Raw genomic sequence first — 22,723 nt, 5'->3', positions numbered from 1 at the left:
TTAATGAAGAAAACAGTAACAACATGAAATGAAAAAGGCTACAAGTGTCTTTCTTTGCCAATTGATACAACATGATAAATCAAAATGTTGCTGCATCCTGTTATGCATTTCGTTGTCTCTTTCTGCAAGTAGTCTTGGGTAACAAAACCACACATTGCTTTCTCACAAACGAACTGTCTACAGTTCGTTAGCTTTTTTCTACTCATGTAAAAAGCTAGTAATGCAATCAGAGCATTGGACATCAACTTGTAACATGTTCACAAAGTTTTATATCAGTCATAAATGAGCTGAGGTGCATGTGCATCACATAGACCACAGCAGAATAAGGTAAATTTGTTTAGATTAAGCCTGACTATTGAAAATTAATCATTGCTAACAATGAAACTTAAAATCAAATATTTGAACTCCTAAGGGCCACAAGTAATGAGAACAGAATTGTAAGAGTTAATTCCTTGAAACCTTGCTCACAATTTTTTGTTGTTACTATTATTGTTATCTAAATTTATATGTCATCTGATTCCTCACAATGGATGGAAGTAGAGATTTAAAAATACTTGCTTCTGCTAATATTGCTCATAGGTTACGACTCAGTGCAATGGAAAATATGTATGTAACTTCTGCATATTTATATATCTTATTATAGCATTCCCAACTTTTATAATCAGTGGACACATTTTGACAATATTGTTCTGGGCATGGTAGTTGCTTTGCATGGGGAGGGGGTTGTCCATTCATAGAACAACATGGCCAAACACAGACAAGAAGGCATGAAACTGAAAAGGCACCAAAGTGGAGGGCTGCAGGCACAATAGTGACAACATAGACCTAGTTGGGTCTCAAAGGTAAACATACTTGGATGTATTCTTTCTTACAGTGTATAAATAGCAGAAGTGACAGCAAATAGTTTTAGGTACAGTGATAATGAAAAAGGTATCAATTGCACTGTAACCAAAGAAAAATAGCTCTGAAATAGATTTGTTTGCACATTTGTTGAACAAACTATCTGTGATGTCTAATTACCATTAGAATTTTTTTTATTACAAACGCTGATCCTATTGGCAAAAGTAATATTATACTGAGAATTTTTTAAAAATAGAAAATACATTGTATCCAGTTACAAAACTTTAAAGATTCAGAGGTCATTCACAAGTTTTAGGTAAAAATTTGCTATGTGCTTTTGGTTGAATTGCAAGATTCAAAATGATGCTGAATTTTGAAGCCCACATTTTTTTTTTTTTTTGAGCTTTTCTTCCAACATTCTCTGGCTTTGTTGCCACTTTCAAATATGTCTTCAATCATTTAGGGTTTAGAAATTATTATTTTTATAGATAGCAAAAAGTGTGTGTTGTTTTGACATTTTTTTTAGGATTCCAGGCTGTATCTTCATTTGAGGGGGGGGGATTTACAGTACCATTTATGGATGGTGCTATAATTTGTGAAATATCCATATACTTTTATGATGATCTGTGGATTTTGCCAATTGTTTCTCCTGTTTATCAGGAGAAAGGAAGCAAATTTCCTCTCTTTGGACTTCTTGTTCACCTACCAGTTATATATTTATGCTTTTTGAAGAGATTATGTTTTAGCATTGAGGATTTTGCATTCAGTTATGCTGTAATGTGTGTTCGATGCAGTTCAGTTTTCCTAGTTAAAAGTTGCATGACATAATGTTTAGGCATATTGGTATGAATTTTTCATTGAAGTATGTTTGATACTAGAGGTAAGTAATTTATTTTCTTTGTAAAGGTTAATGCTTGCAGTTGACTGTTTCTGGGAAATTACGTAGGGCATTTTTAAAAAGCATCTCTGTTGTTTTTGTTAACATGCGATCAATGCAACAGTTCCACCAGATTTTTACAGCCTTCCTGAAAGTTCATAAAGGGAGGTGGTATTTTTGCAAATGAAAATTATCATAGATGCACCATTGATTTAAATGCACCATCCCATTGCTTAGATTCATACCAAGATAGATTTTTTTTCCCATGCCAAAGTGGCAGTAAGAATAAAACACAATTCAATTGAAATTTTGGAGAGCACTTTAATGCTGGAATAGGCCAAGCCAGACTTCTAATTCTAGGAAAAAAAATGTTCTGACTGGAAATTTTTTTCTTCAGGGTCTTTCTGGCTGATCGAAACAGGAGAACAATTTTAAATTTTTGAAGGAAGAATCAATTCCAGCATAATCCCAGAGGCCAGTGCCACAAAGAAGTGCTCTGAATGGTGAGAGCAGCATAGCTGCCTGTTGCCTCTAAAACAGAGGTAGTTGTTCAGTTTTTCGAAGTTCTCCAGGAATTTAAATGGGGAAAAACTTCCTTCAATAAACCTGTCGCTATGCTTCAGGATTTTTTTTTTAATTTTTTAATTTATTTGTGATGAGTTATATCTGGTCACTGTCTTCCACATGAGTGGTATTCTGTGCTACACAGAATGAATAGAGTCTGTTGTGAGCATGATGCTTCGTTATTGTAACTGTGATGCTTTGAGTATTGTAACTATGATGTTATAGGTGGCATAATATATAACTGCTCTAAAACAGTACAGTAGATTTGTGTTAGTCATAGCTACAGTGTGCATACTGTTGTATATCTGAAATGCAAACTTATTAACTGGAAACTCTGTACACAAATCTTGTGATTTTATTTTTCCTTTCCAAAGTTGCAAACATACAGTTGAAGACTACTAGAAAGATGTATTTCTTCTGCTTATAGGGCTTGTTCTTAGCTTTTAATTTTCTTCTCTTCCCCAAAATGTTTCTCTCCCTGATAAATTAGGCTATTCCAATTCATTTATGTACAAGTGTCATAAATTAATTCAGTGACGTTTTTCTTGGTGGTTGTGTTCAAAGTAGAATAATTATACAGTTAGTCCTCAACTTATGACCTGTCTTTTAATTACTGTTCAGAGTTACGACAGCCTCAGGAAATGTGCTTTCTGTCATAAAATGCAGCATGGTCACATGATTGCATTTCAGGTACTTGGTATCAAGATCACATTTAAGACTGGCTGTAGCTACCTGCAGTCACATGACCAACATTTGCAATATTTTTGGCCAGTTTCCAGTGGGTTTTTCCAATTTCTAGCAATAAATGCCCATTTGAGAGAATGATTTGCTTAATGACCACTGTAAAAACAGTCATAAAATCAGATCTGGTCACATGGGTATCTTGACTTCTGACCATCATGACTTCTGATCAAAATTTCAGTTCTAATTTCGGTTGTAAGTCAAGGATTACTTATATTGCCCTTATTTTTCTGTATCATTATTAGTCAGATTTAACGTTTTCCTATCTCCTCAATTTGTGTGTTATGCAAATTATCTATATATTAGCAGCTTGCATGTCTCCTAGGTACAGAGATATATACATTCTAGTTTGCATCAGTGACAAGGTACTGGAGAATATATCTGGGTTCATATAATCAGTGGGGATATGAATTACAGCTTTAAATCAGTAAATAAAATTAATCTTTATTTGAGAATGTAAACTTTTTAGGTATGCAACTATATAATATGAATCTTTATGGATTCCAGCATTCTATTCTCATAATGGCCAGTCACATTCCTATTATAAGCTGTAGAACAGAATATTAACTTAACGGTACTCTTCTGATTTAATTTTAAAGATGTTTCGTTCTTCCTATATTTCCCAACATTCAATTATATTTGATCCTGGATTTAATATTATATGAAATATGTCCTTATCTACTTTTAAGATAAACAATCTTAAAAGTTGGAATTAATTATGTTGTAGTGCCTGATTATACTAGCATCCATGGACCTCATATTGCCTACTCTGGGGTAAAACATTTACATAGGCAAAGCGTAGAACCGAACATTTGCTTGAATGATTTCTATGTAGATCTTTGAATTATTTAGTTCTCTTGGTTTATAACAAAATTGTGCAGTTCTAGACATTGATAGATTTGGTGATACAGGTTCAGTTGCAATTAAATGCTACTTAGAGCTATTCCCTTTGCTAGTGAATATCTGTCTACCTACCTACCTACCTACCTACCTACCTTTTATTATATAACTTCACACTTTTTATTTTTCTGGAGGCATTTCAGAAGAATACAAATCAAAGCAGAAATTTTCTTTATGATATGGCCAGTTTGATTTTATAGGTATATCAATTTTGTGGAACTTACCTTACTTATATTTTCTTTCTAACTTGAAACTTAGTTGCTTTTATTCTTTTTTTTTCTGTAAGTATAGAATACACACACAATTCAATATATTCATTTTGACCTTTGCAGCTGGTTCTTGTACAGATTTACAGAAGTATTTCAGTAATGTAACCAATTGTGGAACATGATAACATGAGAATGGGGCCAGAAATGCCATGTCTAGATATACTATTCTAATATTAAAACTATTTTTGTAATCTGATATATTAATTGTGGTTTTAACAGTGCAATAGCATTTCTGTAGCTATCTTTAGATTCACCAGATTTGTTAGTTCAATTTCGATAATCACCAGAATTTAAGTTTTAGCTCCAATATATCTGGATGCTACTAAGTCAGTGCTATGAAATACTTACATTTTGAAAAATAATGGCACATTTATGCACTGTAATTTTTTAAGAGGGTGTTATATAAGTCCATTGAATATATCCTACAACAGGATTACAGGTAGTTCTCAATTTATGACTGGTCGTTTATTCAAAGTTACAATGTCCCAACCCCCAAAAGCTACTTAATACCTGGTTCTGAAGTTTCAATAGCAGCCTCACCCCCATAGTCACATGACCACATTTTGGATGTTCAGCAACTGGCCTGCATTTACAGCCGTTTGCAGAATCCCACTGTTATATGACTGCAATTTATGGTGTTTTTAGTGCTTACTTCTGGTTCGCTTAATAATCACAGTTTGCTTAACAACTGCCTCCAAAAAAGTTGTAAAGTTGGGTGGGTCATGTAATGACCTGCTTTATTGGCCATTATGACTTAACAACCATAATTGCCAGGCTTAATTAATTAATTACCTTACTAATTCATGTTGATCAGGGATTTATTTATATATCCTCAAAATATATAAAATTATGGTTATTTTAAGATGAAAAAACAGGCTGGGTTCATACATCATGATAAGCCATAATATAGTTGGTTTTTATTTCATATATGCAAATGGAACCATAAGTAAACTGTAGATTATTTTTGGAAAACAATTTTTAATGTACTTGATTTCTTTGTTTTGTTCCATCATGTTTTGTTCCATCATGTCCAATTCTTGGAGACTGCCTGGACAGGTCCTGCTGTTTTCTTGGCAAGGTTTTTTGGAAGAAGTCGCCTTATGCGATTACCTCTTTGCTAAGACTGAGAGAAAGTGACTGGCCCAAGGTTAACGAGCTGATTTTCTGTTTAAGGCAAAACTAGAACTTACAGTCTCCTGATTTCTAGCCAGATGCTTTAACCACTACGCCAAACTGGCTCTCAGTTCCTGTTTAGCAATGTATAGTAACAAGAACTCATTTTTTTATACTTTAGGTGATTTCCTCAACCCTTTAGGCAATCAGTAGAAGTATAGAAGAGATAAAAGTGGTGAATTGTCCGAACAATTGATGACTGTTTTACTTCTCTACAAGATTGAATCTGATTAATGTGTGGTTTGTTCAAACTATACATAAAATAAATTATGGCTTAGTCCAGTCATGAACCCAGTCATGAATATATCTGATTCAATTTCTAATGATTTCTCATATCTGTGGAATTTATTTTAAGTGAAGCAGAATTACTTTACCAAATTACAAGGTTCATCAATTTTCTTGCAGGCACCTTTTGATTTATAATCCTGTGGAACAAGAACGTTCATCGGTGGTTTCACTCTTCGTGAACACGCCTAGAGTTAAAGTACTCTCTCCATCTGGAAAAGCAGTTGTGGTCCAACTTAGTGCAGTATGGGATGGAACATCTAAAATATCACATGATGCATACCAGGCAAGCTATTTTAATATATATGTCTACATGTTCTAAAACAAACTTAATTTTGGAAAATGTCCTACTTTTATTTTTTATTTTATTGAAAAATAAAAAAATACTAAATTTCAGTCAATAATTTATTAATGTTGATAAAGAATGTCTTCTGGATTGTTTTTTAAAAATTCCAATTACTAAAAAAAAAAAAAAAACCACCCTCTCTTAGTGCCTCTATTCTGAGGCTTGGAAAATTCTGGAACTTTTACAGTTAAACCCCAAGAACCTTTACTTAGAAATAAAATTTGCTGGGATTAATGAATCTATTCCCAAAATAAAAACTCAATACAGGATTGCAATTAAAAAAAACAGTATTGATAAACTGATCAATTATATATTTTTTTCACTTTAGTAGTTTAAATTTGAATTTGGTAAGGAGATCTGAATACAGATTCATTTGTGCATATATTTTTTAAACTAGATGTTTATATAAAAGTATGCAAGTAACATTCCTTTCTTTCTGTTTTGTAGTAGGAGAAAATAACCTTACTTTGATTAAATTATTAGCCAAATGAATATATTTTAAGACAGTCAGATATTCATACCTAGTGGTGCTATATGCTTTGTACCTACTATCTAATGGAATACATAGTTCATGTAAAGAAGTAAGATATATTTTGTCTACTTGAAACATACAAGTAAGGGTCTGAAACACAACATGGTATCAATTATTAAGTATATTATTTTGAATTTGATTCCTTTTGACCAGATGAATTTATCATTTTTATAATTTATCATTTTATTATATCAACTTATTTTATCTATATAATTTTTAAAATAGGAAATAAGATATTTTAGTGATATCTGTGACAAAAGACTTCTTGGGTAGGGGCAGCTGTAGGCTTCGAAACTAAGCAGAGTCAGGCATAGTAAAGATCTGAGAAATGTCCACAAAATTCCTGCATGGAGGATAGTGAGGAAGCTACTTTTTTTAAAAAAGAAATCCTCAAATAAGGCAATGCCACTTCCATAGCTTCATCGTGAAAATCAGGTGTGTCCATGGAGTCATGAGGAACTAAGCTTACCTGATGATGTGTTACCATATGATGGATGTAATAAACTGAAAGTGTAGTCAATGTAAGAAATCATTCTTCTGGATAAATTTGTACTTCTTTTGACTTGATTTTAAGATCTTACCTATTTGTTGTTTTGAGAGCCAGAAATATTTTTGATGCTTGGATATCTGTTCTTGACACCAAAAATGTAACATTTCCTTTTGTTTTCTTTTCTTTTCACAGATCTCTTTTTTGGCTCAATTACCTCCTTTGGGTTTTGGAGTTTATGAGCTTCTAGAGGGACTGAATTCAGAAACTGCAGTTGCTGATTATAATCTGTATCATAATGATAAAGCTAAATTAGTCAAGCCATACAGAATTTTTACTGTTAAAGAGGTACAGAATGCTTTGGATGAGATCATGTTAGAGAACCATTACATGAAAATCTGGTTCTCTGGGAATTCTGGACTTGTTGAGGTATGAATGTAAACAATTTTTAAAATACTGTTGTTACTGAAATTATGACAAAGATTAACCTCATTAATTGCTTTCCCTTTAGAAAGTAAATACAAAAGAAGATAATAAAAATTATCGGGTAAAGTTGGATTTTGCTTGGTATGGAACTACCAGTAACAGAGATAAAAGTGGAGCTTACCTTTTCTTGCCAGATGGAGAGGGCAAGGTAATATTACTACATTTTTGCAATAGGTTTACTTTTGGAATTTATGTAGGAGGGAAGTGAAGTGACTGTTGATGTATTCCCTTGGAATCAAAGTTGACTCCTTCCTGGTAAAAAAAAAAATAATTCAACTTAGTAAAACAGAATGTTGAGAAAACTGCCTTCAGACTAATTAAAGGAAAGTGGGGGAGGAATGGTTGCTGAAATTACAGGTATATTTGATATAGTTTACCTGTTCTTTGTTTTGATAAATAATTAGGCAAATTAAATGAAATAATGTATTATATACTATACACTATCATCTCAATCATTATATGATTAGTTTAGACCTGGATTTAAAATTTCAGAAGATTTAATTTTTTGGATGATTTCTCATGTTCCCATTTAGAAATTGTGAGATCTACTCGCAGTCCTCAGCTTACAACAGTTCATTTAGTAACCATTCAAAGTTATAATGGCACTGAAAAAATGACTTATGACCATTTTTCAGACTTATGACTGTTGTAGTATCCCCATGGTCACATGATTTACATTCAGAAGCTTGGCAACTGGTTCATATTTATGACGGTTGCAGTCTCCCAGGGTCATGTGACCATCTTTTGCGATCTTCTGAAAAACAAAGTCAGTGTGAAAGTCAGATTCACTTAACAACTGTGTTACTAATTTAACAACTGCAGCGATTCACTTAACAAATTTGGCAAATGGGACAAAACCCACTTAACAAATTTCTCACACGGCAATATAAAGTCCAAGCTCAATTGTGGTCGTAAGTTGAGGACTACCTGTATTTACTTCGTGGTTAAATACTTGAATGGTTTAAACCAGGGGTCTTCAAATAAGACTTGTGGACCTGCTGTCTGGGGAATTCTGGGATTTGAAATCCACAGGTCTTAAAGTTGCCAGGTTTGGACACCCCTGGTTTAAACATTTGGAAGAACTAGCTGGAATAGAAGTGATAATGTCTTCCCCTTCCACTTCTCTCTTTCAAGAAGGACCATGAAACTTGAATCTAGAAGGTACAAATTTGTTTACTTTTGTCTTCTTTCAGCCTTACATTTTTTCTGATCCACCTATCATACGGGTGACACATGGGATAATTTTTTCTGAAGTTACTACTTTTTTCAGTCACGTGACACACACTGTACGACTTTATAAAGTTCATGGTAAGGTAAATTAACAAATGAAGTTAGCTCTTCTATTCTGTTTAAAGATAAGAATACAGATGATTATAACTGACTATTATTTCTTTGTCTTGCTGTGCTATTGACTGTTAAAATCTGTCAGTGGTTTACAATAAAACCAAATTTCAAATCAAGGCATTAAAATCAATTTGACTAACAGTAAAACAAAACCAATTGCTAAAATTAACAATCTACAGTTAAAAAGCCTCACCAAAAATATGTCTTTTAAAGGTGTTTCAGAAAGCTAATAAATATACTAACGCAATCATAGAGGAAGTACATTTCAGAGAACTGAGGCACCACTAGAAAAGATATACAACCCCAATTCACTGCCAGAGAAACTCTCAGCTTTTGTAGCAAACTTTGTCCCTGAGAATGGAAGTTCCTATGAAATGAGATGTTCCTTTAATCATCATGGACCTTGGTCATGTTTAATCATAACAATCAGCATTTTGTTTTTTGTTTTTTTTTTTTGTCCTGGAATAAATTAACCATTGTGGAGCATCTAGTTTTTCTGCATTCTTACTGAGACCAGTGAAGCCTCTGAGTTTTGCAGCAATTGAATTTATGGATTCACCACAAAGGCAGGTCTATTTAGAGTGCATTAATATAGTCAAGCTTAGAGGTTATTCAACACTAATGCTACAATTTTAAAATCATTTTCTTCCAGAAAGAAATGCAGTTAACATATCAACTGGATCTTATAAAAAAGTTGATCCCTATTATTGCCTGTGGGGGAAAAACTAGAGAGAAATTCAAGGAGCTCTGTCTCATATCTGCTTCCTCTGAGAGAACGTTACTCCATTCTGAATAGGCAGATCTATTACTTCTCTGAAAATATGACTCCTCATAATAAAGGAATCACTGTGGATTTTACTCCGCTTAGTCGTTGCCAACTATAGGAGGTGGTGCTCATCTCAGTTTCGAGACCATTGAGCCAACACTGTCCAAAGACATTTTTGTGGTCATGTGGTCATCATAGAGCACTGTTACCTTCCCACTGTAGTGGTACCTATTTATCTATTCACATTTGCATGCTTTCAAACTGGCAGAAGCTGAGGTGAGGATAGAAGCTCACCCCATCACTTGGCACTTAGGCCTTGAATCTGGGGTGCCAGCTTTCCAGCTGACAAGCTTAGTGTCTTAACCGCTGAGCCACCACACCACTCTGACTCCTAACAATAAACACTTTAATTTTCCCAGGTCTCAGTTTCAATTTATTATTCTTCAGCCAGCCCATTACTAACTGTTCAGGGAAGTTCTAGTCTAGTTTTAACTGCAATAGAGGTTAACATGCTCAATTTATGCAGCCTACCTGAGGCTAGGCTATTGTAATAAATTGTATGTGAAACTAACTTTGAAAAGTGTTCAAGCTCTGGTGACTTTGACCTTTGAAAGTCCCCAAACTATCAGGCAAGGTTATCTCAAAGATATTGTGTTTTAGCAAGTTCAAATGTTAACCATGTATTAATATCTGAAAAGAATATTTCTTTCAAGATGTAAAATTTCAGTTATTTCTACAACAAAATATAGAAAATAAAACATGTATAATATTTATTTGGAAAGGATTTTAGCTTTCTGAAATACCTGAATTATAATATTCCATACTTAGCTTCTGCTTCTGTGAGCACAATGGGGAAATAGAAAAATCAATGGGCTATAAAGTATGTGTGGGTGGGTGTGCTCACATACCTGTGTTTTCCTAAAAATGTATGCACTCCAGATGTGTGAAATTTGATTCCCAGAATTCTCTGCAGTACCATGCTGGTGGATAATTCTAGGAATTTAAGTTCACAGTGCTGTTGGGCATTCAGATTTTGGAAGGCTTGGATGTGTGTATGGTTAGTTGGTTACTTATTTAGATGTATGCTTATTTATTAATTTCTGTCCTTTGCCCTACTGCAGTGATTCTCAACCTTTCTAATGCCGTGACCCCATAATACAGTTCCCCGTGTTGTGGTGACCCCCAGGGGTGTGGCCAAGTGGGTGTGGCCACCAATAAGAGGGAATAGGACAGCTAGGGAAAAGGGAAAAAATGGCGGACAGCGTGGTTTGGCGACCCTCATGAAATGGTCGTTCGACCCCAAATGGGGTCCTGACCCACAGGTTGAGAACCATTGCCCTACTGTTTCAGAATAGTGAACATAGAATAATAGAGTTGGAAGAAACCTTGGAGGTCTTCTAGTCCAACTCCCTGCTCATGCAGGAACTCTATACCAGTTGTGGGATCCAAATATGTGAACAACCGGTTCTCTGTGTGGATGCCGCTTCCGGAAGTCCATTCTTGGCCTGGGCAACAAAAATTAACTACCAATTCTGCCAAACTGGTGCAAACTGGCTGAATCCCACCACTGCCCTATACCATTTCATACAAATGATTGTCCAGTCTCTCTTTGAAAGCATCCAGTGATGGAACACTCAACACTGGTAAATGGTAATGGTAGGAATCAACAACTCTGCAGGAAGAACTCTATAGACATCTAAAGAAGTAATATTTTTTATTCCAATTTTTACTAAAGTAGGAGATTATGAGACACTTGTATCAGCTAGGTTTATGGCTTTAACTAATCACTATTGCAAAATATCATGTCAGTATATTATAAGATACCTTTTATATTTAGGATTAGAAGGTCAGTCTCTTGAAATATCCAATATTGTGGACATAAGAGGAGAATACAATCGTGAAATTGCAATGAGAATTTCATCTGATGTAGAAAGCCATAACAAATTTTATACTGACCTCAATGGATATCAGGTAATTCTCATGAATTAATGGATATTGTACACATATATTAAGTTTATAAATTGCTTTTACATATTTTCTTGAAATTAATTCTATAATAAACTGCCTAAAATCCAATCTGAATTTTGGGTCACAAAATTTTATATAAAATTAACAACTTCTTTTAAACACTGTAAAGATAAATTTTTTTCTTAGTGAATATGAAGAAAAATTATTTGCTTTGTTCTAGGGAAATAATATTTGGGAAACTTTGATGGATAATTTTAAATGTGTGTGTATATATGTGTATCTTAATTCTTAATTTTTATAGGCTTATGGGTATTTGTTATATAAGACAGTGTTTACTATTCAGACTTTCAAAAATATATCATTAAAAATGTAGTTTCTTCAGCTAATGTAAATAGCATCTTTGCCTGGTTTTTTGTGGCTGAATTTTGCAGAAATATTTTTAGCAACCATTTTGGTAACATCTAAGAAGTAGTGTATTCGTCTTATTAGTGTCAATTGACACACCTCATGTTAATAAAAATGTGATTGAAAAATCCACATAATATATACTTTTATAAATTATATAAAGTAGTATTCACAATTATTATTTTTATAAAGCAAATGCAGTTTTTCTACTTGTATTATTTAAAGTCTCAACATTCATTGAAGTTACATTTTCTAATTTAGATTCAGCCTAGACAGACAATGAGTAAATTGCCTCTTCAAGCAAATTTTTATCCAATGACTACAATGGCTTATATACAAGATAGCAAGATTCGCTTGACTCTTCATTCTGCTCAGTCTCTTGGAGTTGCAAGTTTAAAAAGTGGTAAGAAATGGTAGTAACTTTTACAGTATGACTATGATGAAAATCATACATTTATTTTAATAATGCCATCATAAGCTATCATCTAACAGTCTTTTCTGTGTCTCAAGTATTTGGAACTGCTATTTTGAGTTTGACAATTTATAACAATATTAATTTAGGGAAGTTCTAAATCTGCTATTTTGTACATATCCTGTATTATTGCTTCAGACATTTAAAACAGTTTCTGGGAAGTATATTGCAGTAAATATTTAATAAAATCAGTGTTTGTTTGTTTTTAGGCCAGTTAGAGGTTATCATGGATCGTCGACTTATGCAAGATGACAATCGAGGTTTAGGTCAAGGCGTGCAGGACAACAAAATAACAGCTAATCTGTTTCAACTTCTGCTGGAGAAAAGAAAGGAAGTAAATATGGTAAGCAATTTCATCATTTTATAGTCTAAGTAAATATATTCACTTATGTATCATCGATATATTCCCCAATAATTTTTTACAATATTATACTAAGCAGTCATCTTCAGTGTTCAATCTTGTACCGTCCTTCTAGGCCAGGGGTCTGTTCTGTTTTCGAAGCAAAACTAGGAAATGATTTGGACCTTACGTTTGATTTTGTTTCTTACCCCTGATTTAAGTTACAATGCATAAATATCATTTTTGCTGTCTTTCGGAAATACATATTTTAATTTATGATGCTATATAATTTTGGACACTTAAGAAGTGCAATACTGTGGGTTTTTTCCTCTGGAAAGGCCCAGTGCTCTTTACCAATGCACAGAATATGGGGAACAAATAGGAAAAACTGGGAGTCTTAATGCAATCAAGAGATTGTACTACAATTACAGGTAGTCTTTGCTGAACAGCCATTCATTCAATGACTGCTTTAAATTATAACAATTCTTCAAATGGTAGATATGACCCATCCTCAAAGTTACACTCTGCTATTATCTATCCACTGCCATCCCCTGCTGATCTTTGCACTCTTCCTCCTTCTTGGCACGGGGAGGGGGCTCTGTTGGTGCTGGGCTTGCCACTGCTGCCCCAGCTGCCAGGCTTCTTAGCCTGCCACACAGTCCATTCTGCCTGTTGGGGCTCCTAGCAGTGAAGTGCCACCTTCTGGCTGCCCTAATGTTGCAAGGGTCTAGTTTAAAGGGGTTGACATGTCCCAGGACACAAACACAAAAAAGCAAAGGAAAATAGGTAAGCAGCTGCAGATTGTGAACTGCCAGAACTTTCATCACTAAGTAGTGCATCAATGACATTTTGCCTAATGCCTAGGTTAGGGTTGAAAATTCCATTTCCAATTAGGTTCTTAACTGAGGACTATCTGTATAATAGAGCGAAAACAATTAAGATATTACAGAGGTGGTATAGACTACCAAATTGGGTAGAAGATCTGAATAACATTCTCTTGAACCAGAACTTTCAGGGAAGTGAGGCATAGTAATAATGGAAGACTAATGAGTTGGGGTAAACATGTCAACAATTACTGCCCTATGTGCCATAGTAAAAGAAGAAAACAAAGTACTGCATTCTTTAGATAGCAGTGACTTCAAATTGAAATCGGCATCTTTGCTGTCATTTATTCTAATATAGCATGACCAGAGGCAGAAAAGGAAAAAACGTAAGTAACACTTTGCCCAGGATCCAAGTAGTTGATATATAAATGGACATTACTGGGCATATGTAAAATTTGCATACATTTAGTTTAATCATAGGTTCATGTATCAATATAAATAGAAGTAAATATGCCCACTGTATTTACTTCTGGGCAACTAGCTAATTATTTTCTTTCTGCTTTTTAATAGAAAGAAGAACAGTCACTTGTCAGCTATCCTTCTATACTTAGTCATGTAACATCATCTTTTATAAATCATCCTATGATTCCAATGATCACTTCTGCAGGCAATTTTGCCCCATCACTTTTGAATACTTTTTCTCCTTTAATTTCATCTATGCCATGTGATATGCATATAGTTAACCTGAGGACAATACAGTCAAAGGTGAGTCCCTAATGCACTTACATAATTCCAGTATTCCTGTAAATATAAAATGTTTGTGAAATATTACTGATACCAAGTATTTAGATGATGTTCCCCAGAATAGTGGAGAACTGGCCGGATATGCTTGCAGACGAGAACCACAGTTACTCTGTGTAACAAGCATAATATGGTATAGCTGTCTCCTCTTAATGTGTATTGATTTATAGATGCATTCTTTTTTCTCCTGTAACATAAGCTGTATTTCAGAATGAAATTAATTTGCCGTATAACTGGGCTGCTATTATGTGAAACTATGAAGGAGAGAGAGATAAAAATGTCCTGTAAATCACAAACCACGGTTTTTGTAACAAACATAATATTATTTGTAACAATATTATGAGGTTATCTGGCTAATAATGTATGTGACTGAAGCACTAAGACTTTAAAAATATTATTGAATTGCAAAAATAGTGAGATGATGAATTAGTACAATTAACCTATTAAGCCTGACAATATTTGTCATATATTTGTCAATAACCTGGAAGGAGTGGTACTTGTTTCCAACAGTATATGTCATGACAAATACATTCTATTCACACGTCTTTAAATTAAGAGTAGAATATTGTGGCATATGCATATTCCTTTTGACAGCTTTGAATAAATTGGAAAGATTGGCTGAAGACATTCTTCAAAATAGTAATACTTAAAAAGAAAAATAACTATTCCTTTGTGTGTACCAGGTAAACAAAAGTGGGATTTTACTTTGTTGTAAGGATTGCTGTCAGGTCTGTTAAGGACACAAATTGGTCTTAGAATGGGCATTAACTTAATTTGGAGTAGTTGTGATGTCTCTGTGAAATTTCTAGTTTTGTGCCTTGTAGACTTTCGATTGAACATAAGAGAGCAAATGTTGGATTTAATGAATTTTGGTCTGATTTACCATAGCTCTTATGGACAACAGAGAATATAATCTTCAAGGAGATTTTGCTTGAGAATTTCTGCAATGTTTTTTTCTACCGATTGCCAACTACTTTCACCATTCTTTTGTTACAAAAGTTTTGTTAACTTTTGTTAACAGTATGGAAGGTTACTATATCATTAATATATTTGGATCTGTTTGAACTGGATTTACTCTTTAATTATTTGGTGAAGATATTTTAGTTAAATATGCCATATCAACAAGTTTTACTTAAAGGCGATTTTATTCTTTCTTTTTTGCACTATTTCAAATATTAATTCAGAACCTATTTTGTATAATATCTAAATTACTTTGTACATGTATTTTAGGATCTTATCTGATATATTAACCACTGTTCTTTAACCTTTGTAAATATTGCTCACCTTATAATAAAGTTCAGGACTTCAAGTGTATGTGTAATTTTAGTCTAGCACTATACCTATTAGACGGAACAGTGTTAGGCTATAGAATACCTTGTAAGCTGCCTAAATCTTACTAATTACATAAGATTACATAGTAGGTAAGTTGCCTGAACTTCCTATTTGTTTCCCAAACTTGATTTCAGACAGATTCGGGGCCATCTGAAGAAGCTGCTTTGATTCTTCACAGAAAGGGATTTGATTGTAGATTTGAAAACACCGACTTAGGGCTCCTTTGTTCTACCACTCAGGGAAAGGTAAGTTACAATATTTTAATAAGATCTGTATACTGGTTGAACTGGTTACTTGGTTTCCAGCTGGGTATGCTCAATGGAGTTAATATTTTTTTAAGCAGTAAAGCTGCATGCTATTATCACAAATCAGAGCTTGAATTTCTTTTGGAAGACCAAATTTATAGTGGACTTTGTAGTTTTTACATATTACATTATGTTAGGGTGCATATTTTGATATCCTTAATATAAGTTATAGAAAGAAAAAAATGTTCAGCTTGTGGGTTGATTCTGAACATATACTGCCAATTAAGAATGGGTTTGTTTTTCTATCAGTAGTACCTGGTAATAGTTAAGTAGCTTTTTATTCTGTAAGGAAAAATATAGTTTACTGAATGTGTTTAATATTCCATTGAATTCTCTAGATTTCTACTTTGCAGAATAGCATTCAATTTTCCTTTACAGTTTCAGTTGGTTTATCTGCTGTCTTTAAAAGCAATTTTATACACACACACACACACACACAGAGAGAGAGAGGCCAATTATTGCCTTATGGGATTACTTATTTATCAGATTTATATAGCTGCCCATCTTGCGAGAAATGATTGTGAGTGGCATACAGTAGTCAATAAAAATAAACATATAATATGTAAAAGTAGATATTTAAAAATAGATAATTAAAACTAAAATATGTACTTATCACTTTTATTGTATCTGTTCCCTGTCACTAGTAAAATGTGGCTACTAGGCCAGTGTGAAGCTTTGGTTCTCATCCCAGTTTGACATTAGAAGAGCTTTATGGAACGTGATTAGTTTCCTTTAGGCATTCTAGGCAAACTATGGCTTTTAAAAGTAGACATAAGTGCATTAACCCTATTTCAGGTGACTTCAGTGGAGAATTTCTTCTATTCAGAGAAGTTCTGCATGCAGTTTAGAGACTTTGGAAGAATAATCTTTAAAACAATGAAATAAAATTTGCATTGAATTGGATGTTGGCAGTAATTAAATTTTTGTCTTTTTCCGTTTTCAGCTAAGGGTGCACAAACTCTTTAACAAATTCCATGTGGAAAGTCTAATACCTACATCTCTGTCTTTGATGCATTCGTCTCCAGATGCCAGAAATATCAGTGAGATTAGTATGAATCCTATGGAAATTAACACATACAGAATTCAATTGAGATGAAACCTGACTTTTGGACTTGGATACTAAAGACAAATATACAATTCTGTGTCTTCTCAAAGATTGATGTGCAATAAAAGGCACATTTTAATTCCAGCTTCTAGATACTATGACAATGCATTCATTTTACAATCTATTTGATCTTAAATGCCATAAAAGCCATGATGCAAACAGTTTTTCTTATTCTCAAATAAAATGCCAACACCAGTATACATGAATACAAGAACTGAGGGAGAAACAAAGGATATTATCTCTCATCAACAAAATGAATCTCAGGTTAAATATTAGTTTATGACTTCTAAGTTCATAATTTGTACCTGAAAGGGAGCTAACACTGAATTTAAATTGTTTTCTGATCCCTAGCTGACTCTTAAATACATACATTGTTGAAATCACAATTTGAGATTGAACCTGAAAATTCTCTGGTGAAGCTATTGTCCAAATACTTGTAAAGACTTCTATAAATTATTATTTCAGCTTTTCCACAAGGAGTCTGCATTTATCCCACTCTATCTAACTCTAGAGTGAAGTCCAAGAACCTTTGAAAAATGTGGAAGATTTTAGTATTATCCAACCATCTTGAACTGTGGAACTTAATTCTGGAATTATACATCTTTTTTGAAAAATACGTTAAATCTGTTTTGTTACTTGACACATTGGGATACGTGCAATTACTCCAGAATACAGAATAAGGAAGATGGAAGTCTGAGTACAAGGGTTTTTTTTACTGAATACTTGGCTACTAATGCTCTCTGAATTGTGTTTTCCATTTCAATTTAACCTTATCAAAATAAATGTGCCTTATTTTTTTGTATAAGTGTTGTTACTTTTTATGTGTCCATACAAGAAACAGGGCAAAGTGGGGTTAACAGTTAAAAGAAGCTGTACCTTTTATTTGACAGTAATGGCCACAGTCTGATCTACTGCAGCCTATGTGACCTAATGGTGCTCTGAACACTATGAATGTAGAAAAATAAGCTTATAAAACAAACACATGAATAAAATATTAAAAATAATCATTTGCTGGCAAATAAACATTTGAAGGCTGGCAGAAATTTATCATGTGCATTACAACATCATGTGCCTCTCTTTAAAATACTGTTATACAAACTCAGTATTGTGGTTATATAGCCAATTTAGTTTCCTTGCATCAAGCATTTTACGTTAAGTTCTTGAAGCCATGTGGGTTAAAATTTTCATCTCTATATAAAGCTTTTTTTTTTTAGAATTTCAATTAGTTAAAGCTGCAGTCCTATAAAACCACTGAAAACATTTGCAATGTAGTAGCTTCTGGGTATTTTAAACTTCAGCTGCTGTCAGTCCCATTGAAAAAAACAAACAAGAGGTTGTGTTGTAGTCCAGAGTATCTAAAGGGCATCAGGGGATATCTTCTGCTGTATGATCCTTAAGTCCTATTTGAAAGTAAAGGACTCAAGTCAAGAAATGTACTGCATAAGCTTGTGCAATAAATTGTAGTTCAGTGCGATTCCAATTTATTTCATTTTTTAAAGTTCCCTTAAAACAAATAACTGGAGAATTGCTTTTGGGTTCATTTTGTACTCTATTCAACCTATGTGTGTATTATTAATTTAGCTACCATTCCAATTTTTAATACATTTATTATATTCAATGTTGAAGGTCCCCATTATAGTTTCTCTACTTCAGTTAAAGGAGAGTGTCATCTGTGCTATTAAAAAGTCAGAGAGCATAAGGAATTGAAAATAAATTTATGCAATAAGTATACACTTTTCAATACTTTTATTTAAATGGAATTTTAAGTGCAGAACCTTTCTGTAACTGTTACTTACACTTTTCATAGAACTATATGTTTTATAGGTTGCCCCTCCCAAAATTATTCAGCATATTATAACAATAACCATTTCTTCATTGTTTGTTTATCTTTTCACTGTACAACATTTTTATTTTTAGTTATGAGCCACCCAAAGGTGTTTAGGAGTTGGATTGCCTATAAATTAAGTAAAATAAGTAAATGTTAAATAATAAAATAAGCACCAACAATAAAATTATATAGTATTACTAGAATAAACCGCTTCCCCAACCTAGTTCCTTCCAGATATTTAACAATTGGATTCTTACAGTCCTTGATATATGGGAGCTGTAATCCAGCACATCTGGAAGACACTGCACTAGACATGATTGTAGCTGAATAGGAATGGAACCCATATGTAGTGTATACTTCCTGAATCTTTCTCTATGTCATACAGAAAACAACTAAATGACAACAGATATGCTCAATACACTGAGAAATACCTAGTATTCTTTTAATGTGTTATGAATACAACTCTACAATTTTTTCTCCCCTGTAGGTTACTTTATTATGCTAAAACATTGCCCACGCCCAAATCTTGGCTGTCAAAACTTAATTTTAAAAGATTGCGTTGAAAATTTGGTCACTTCTTTTGGAGAACCTGGTCGCAAAGGGGATCTCCAGTCCTGCCCTAAACCTACCTAATAATTATTGAATCTAATGTATCTTTCTAGTAAAGGATTGTGATCTTTGTTTTGTGACTTTAAAAGTCTTAAACTGTACAACCATGCCTAAATTATTAATAATCTTTTGCTTTATTTCATAATATGGCCTTTTGCAATAATAGTAATTGATTGTATACATTCTGAAATTTGTCAAAAACAATCCAATCTGTAGTATTTGTTTGTCTAGGAAATTGATAACTTCTCAGTTTTTAGCAGTATAATTTCTAATACCTATACAGATAGGATCCAGAGTTTGCCTCCCAAGAGCAAAATTCTTTCATAGTAGGCATCTGATCCAAAAGAAGGAATTTGCTAATTAATTGAGAGATCATTTTTGTTGATTTCCGCTTGCAAACTCTTTAAATCTGTTCCAGAAAGATTGGGAGTTTTTGGAGTAGTTTGGGTGGAATGATTGAGGATTAACAAGGAAGGAAATTGATGAAAATTGCTTTGCTTCATGTCTCTGTAAATGAAAGCATTATGAGCAAAAGTGTGTTCTGCTGCTAAATTCTGGATCCCATCTTGGGCATTTTAAGATCAGTTTGCATATACCACATACTAAGCAGTTAAAAGATCATATCTGCTGTCCTTAGTAAAGCTGAAACCAAATTTCTTCTGCAGGAATGTTGTAGATTTTGGACATTCCTTTATATTTTGATTTATTTTGAAACCAACTGATTTAATTTGAAGATTTTCATATCTTTATTTCCATAGATTTTCTTTTTTTCTTGCAGGGGGAATGTAATGTGTTTGCCAATAAAAGTTCTGTTATGATAACCATGTGTGATGCTGTCTTGATAGTCATTTTAGATAAACCAATGTCTCAAAATAAGGCTGCTCTTCTTCAGGAAAAATACTTTACTATAAACAAGACCCATCCATCGTATACAGGTTAGGTTTATACATATATATCAATAGATCTGAAAATTAGGGCAGGGCAGCTTTCCCACAGTATATGCTGTTTTGCATTTTGAGGAAGGTGTTTATAGGAATGCTCAATGACAATTTTGGGAATATCAAAGAGTTTCTGGGCTTCTGTATCTATTTTCTGTGGATAAAATTTTCCCTGAAATACAGGTAATCCTCCACTTACATCAGTTCATTTAGTGACCGTTCAAAGTTACAGCAGCACTGAAAAAAGTGATTTATGACTGTTTTTCACTTATGACAGTTGCAACATCCCCATGGTCATGTGATCAGAATTTGGATGCTTGGCAACTAGTTCATATTTAAGACGATTGCAGTGTCCTGGGGTCATGCGATTACCTTTTTCAACCTTCTTACAAGCAAAGTCAGTGGGGAAGCCAGATTCGCTTAACAACCATGTTACTAATTTAACAACTTCAATGATTTTCTTAACAACTGTGGCAAGAAAGATCGTAAAAATGGAGCAAAATTCACTTAACAAATGTTTCACTTAGCAACAGAAATGTTGGGTTCAATTGTGGTCGTAACATGAGGACTACCTGTATATGGGGCACTGTAGCTTTTAAAGCTCCTTGTGAGGAGGTCTGTAGAATAAAATATTTCATCATCCAGATCTTTCATCCTGACCTCTGCCACTCATTCCAGCCTCTACACCCAGATCACTATATGCCAGCAAGTTGGCCTCCAGTGATGAAGTTGCACTGCAGGAAGAGCTGCTGGTGATCTTTTTCATACAGGATAGGAGATAAATGTAATTATTAAAAATTATAAATATTGTGAATCACAAAAGCAATGTGTTTAAAAAGTAAACGCATGAGCTAATAAAAGCAAATTATGGGTGTCATTTTCTGATTCCTTAAATATGTTCTGCAAGTGATATGATCATTTTAAGTATTTTATGATACAAAATAAGACACTTAAGTTATTAAATTCCCTCAGAATCCTACTGCATCTCCTATTAAATCTGTATTGCTTCTGCCGCTTTCAGCCTCAAGATCAAATTAAAATGCAGCCTCTAATCAAATGAAGGACAGCCCCTGATTTAATGTGGTCACTATCCAAGCAGTCTGGCCATTAACAGTTCTAATACTATTCCATCAAGGAAGAAAAGTAAATTTCTTCATAACTAACACTTGATAGAAGTAAAATGATTGTATGAGTTTTGATACTGTCCCAATCTATGGAGTTTCACTTATCCTCTGATCACCACCATTCCTATTTTTTTCTGCAGTTGCTATGGCAATGCTATTCTCTCCTCGATATTTCGTTCTCCTGGCTCTGCCTGTATGTAGGCTGACTTGATTTTGCATCCAAATTGTCATTACAAAAGCGAAGATTCAGCTAATAGAAGATTAACAACATGTAATAAACAAAACCTGTTGGGTATGGCAAACCTCTATTTGAGGATAATGGAAACTGGATAGTTCAAATACAAAATAGCTTGATATTGGAGTTATGTTGATATCCAAGTAGAAATAACTAGTTCCCCATAAGTGGAATACTTTCTGAAGTAGAAGAATAGTTAGGTTTTGGTGTTTGGATCCATTCAATTCTTCTGCAGTTTACATGGAAAGTATATAATTAATGGGAAATAATGATTTCCAGAAAGACAAAAAACAACACGGATGATGTTACCTGGTTTGGATAATGAAACATCTGTAAGAAAACAAGCTCAGAGAGCATCAAGGATCTCTCATTTCATCCCTGAGCTACAAATATTCTCCTTTATTGCTTCAAAAGACTCACTTAACCTTCCAATCACCAACATGATTTTAGCCACATTATAGATAATAATAATAATAATAATGCAGAATAGACAAAGAACTGGAGAAGATAACAAAATACAAAGACCTACAAATAGAAATAGAAAGACTGTGGCAAAAGCAAGCAAGGGTAGTACCAATAGTAATAGGCTCCTTGGGTGCAATCCCAAAACAACTGGAGCACCACTTGAATACCATTGGCATTGACAAATTCGCTATTAGTCAATTGCAAAAGGCGGCCTTACTAGGAACTGCTTCCATCCTGCGACGACATCTGTAATACCATCAAACATCCACATCTGCCTATCCCAGGTCCTGGGTAAGGACTCGATAGGTAGACAAAATGCCAAATCCAGTCTGAACATCTGGCTGACTATGCGATGATCCATA

At 33.8% G+C, this 22,723-nt stretch overlaps 1 protein-coding gene across 1 annotated transcript in view; it reads left to right on the top strand.

Moving 5' to 3' along the window:
- The window catches only part of MAN2A1 (mannosidase alpha class 2A member 1), a 51,151-nt gene extending 30,726 nt beyond the window's left edge, over positions 1–20,425 (top strand). The window contains exons 13-22 of the mRNA XM_039338385.1: positions 5,770–5,935; positions 7,210–7,443; positions 7,526–7,648; positions 8,694–8,808; positions 11,448–11,581; positions 12,245–12,386; positions 12,665–12,798; positions 14,190–14,384; positions 15,887–15,997; positions 17,001–20,425. Coding sequence (XP_039194319.1) covers positions 5,770–5,935; positions 7,210–7,443; positions 7,526–7,648; positions 8,694–8,808; positions 11,448–11,581; positions 12,245–12,386; positions 12,665–12,798; positions 14,190–14,384; positions 15,887–15,997; positions 17,001–17,153 — 1,507 coding nt within the window. The 3' untranslated portion in view covers positions 17,154–20,425. The remainder of the gene's footprint in view (positions 1–5,769; positions 5,936–7,209; positions 7,444–7,525; positions 7,649–8,693; positions 8,809–11,447; positions 11,582–12,244; positions 12,387–12,664; positions 12,799–14,189; positions 14,385–15,886; positions 15,998–17,000) is intronic.
- The last annotated feature ends 2,298 nt before the right edge of the window (positions 20,426–22,723 follow it).

Source organism: Crotalus tigris, unplaced genomic scaffold (assembly GCF_016545835.1).
Source record: "Crotalus tigris isolate CLP2741 ecotype Arizona unplaced genomic scaffold, ASM1654583v1 scf7180000017700.2314712, whole genome shotgun sequence".
Lineage (NCBI taxonomy): Eukaryota > Metazoa > Chordata > Lepidosauria > Squamata > Viperidae > Crotalus > Crotalus tigris.
The sequence above is the reverse complement of the archived record's forward strand: the minus strand, read 5'-3'. Positions and strand labels throughout refer to the sequence as shown.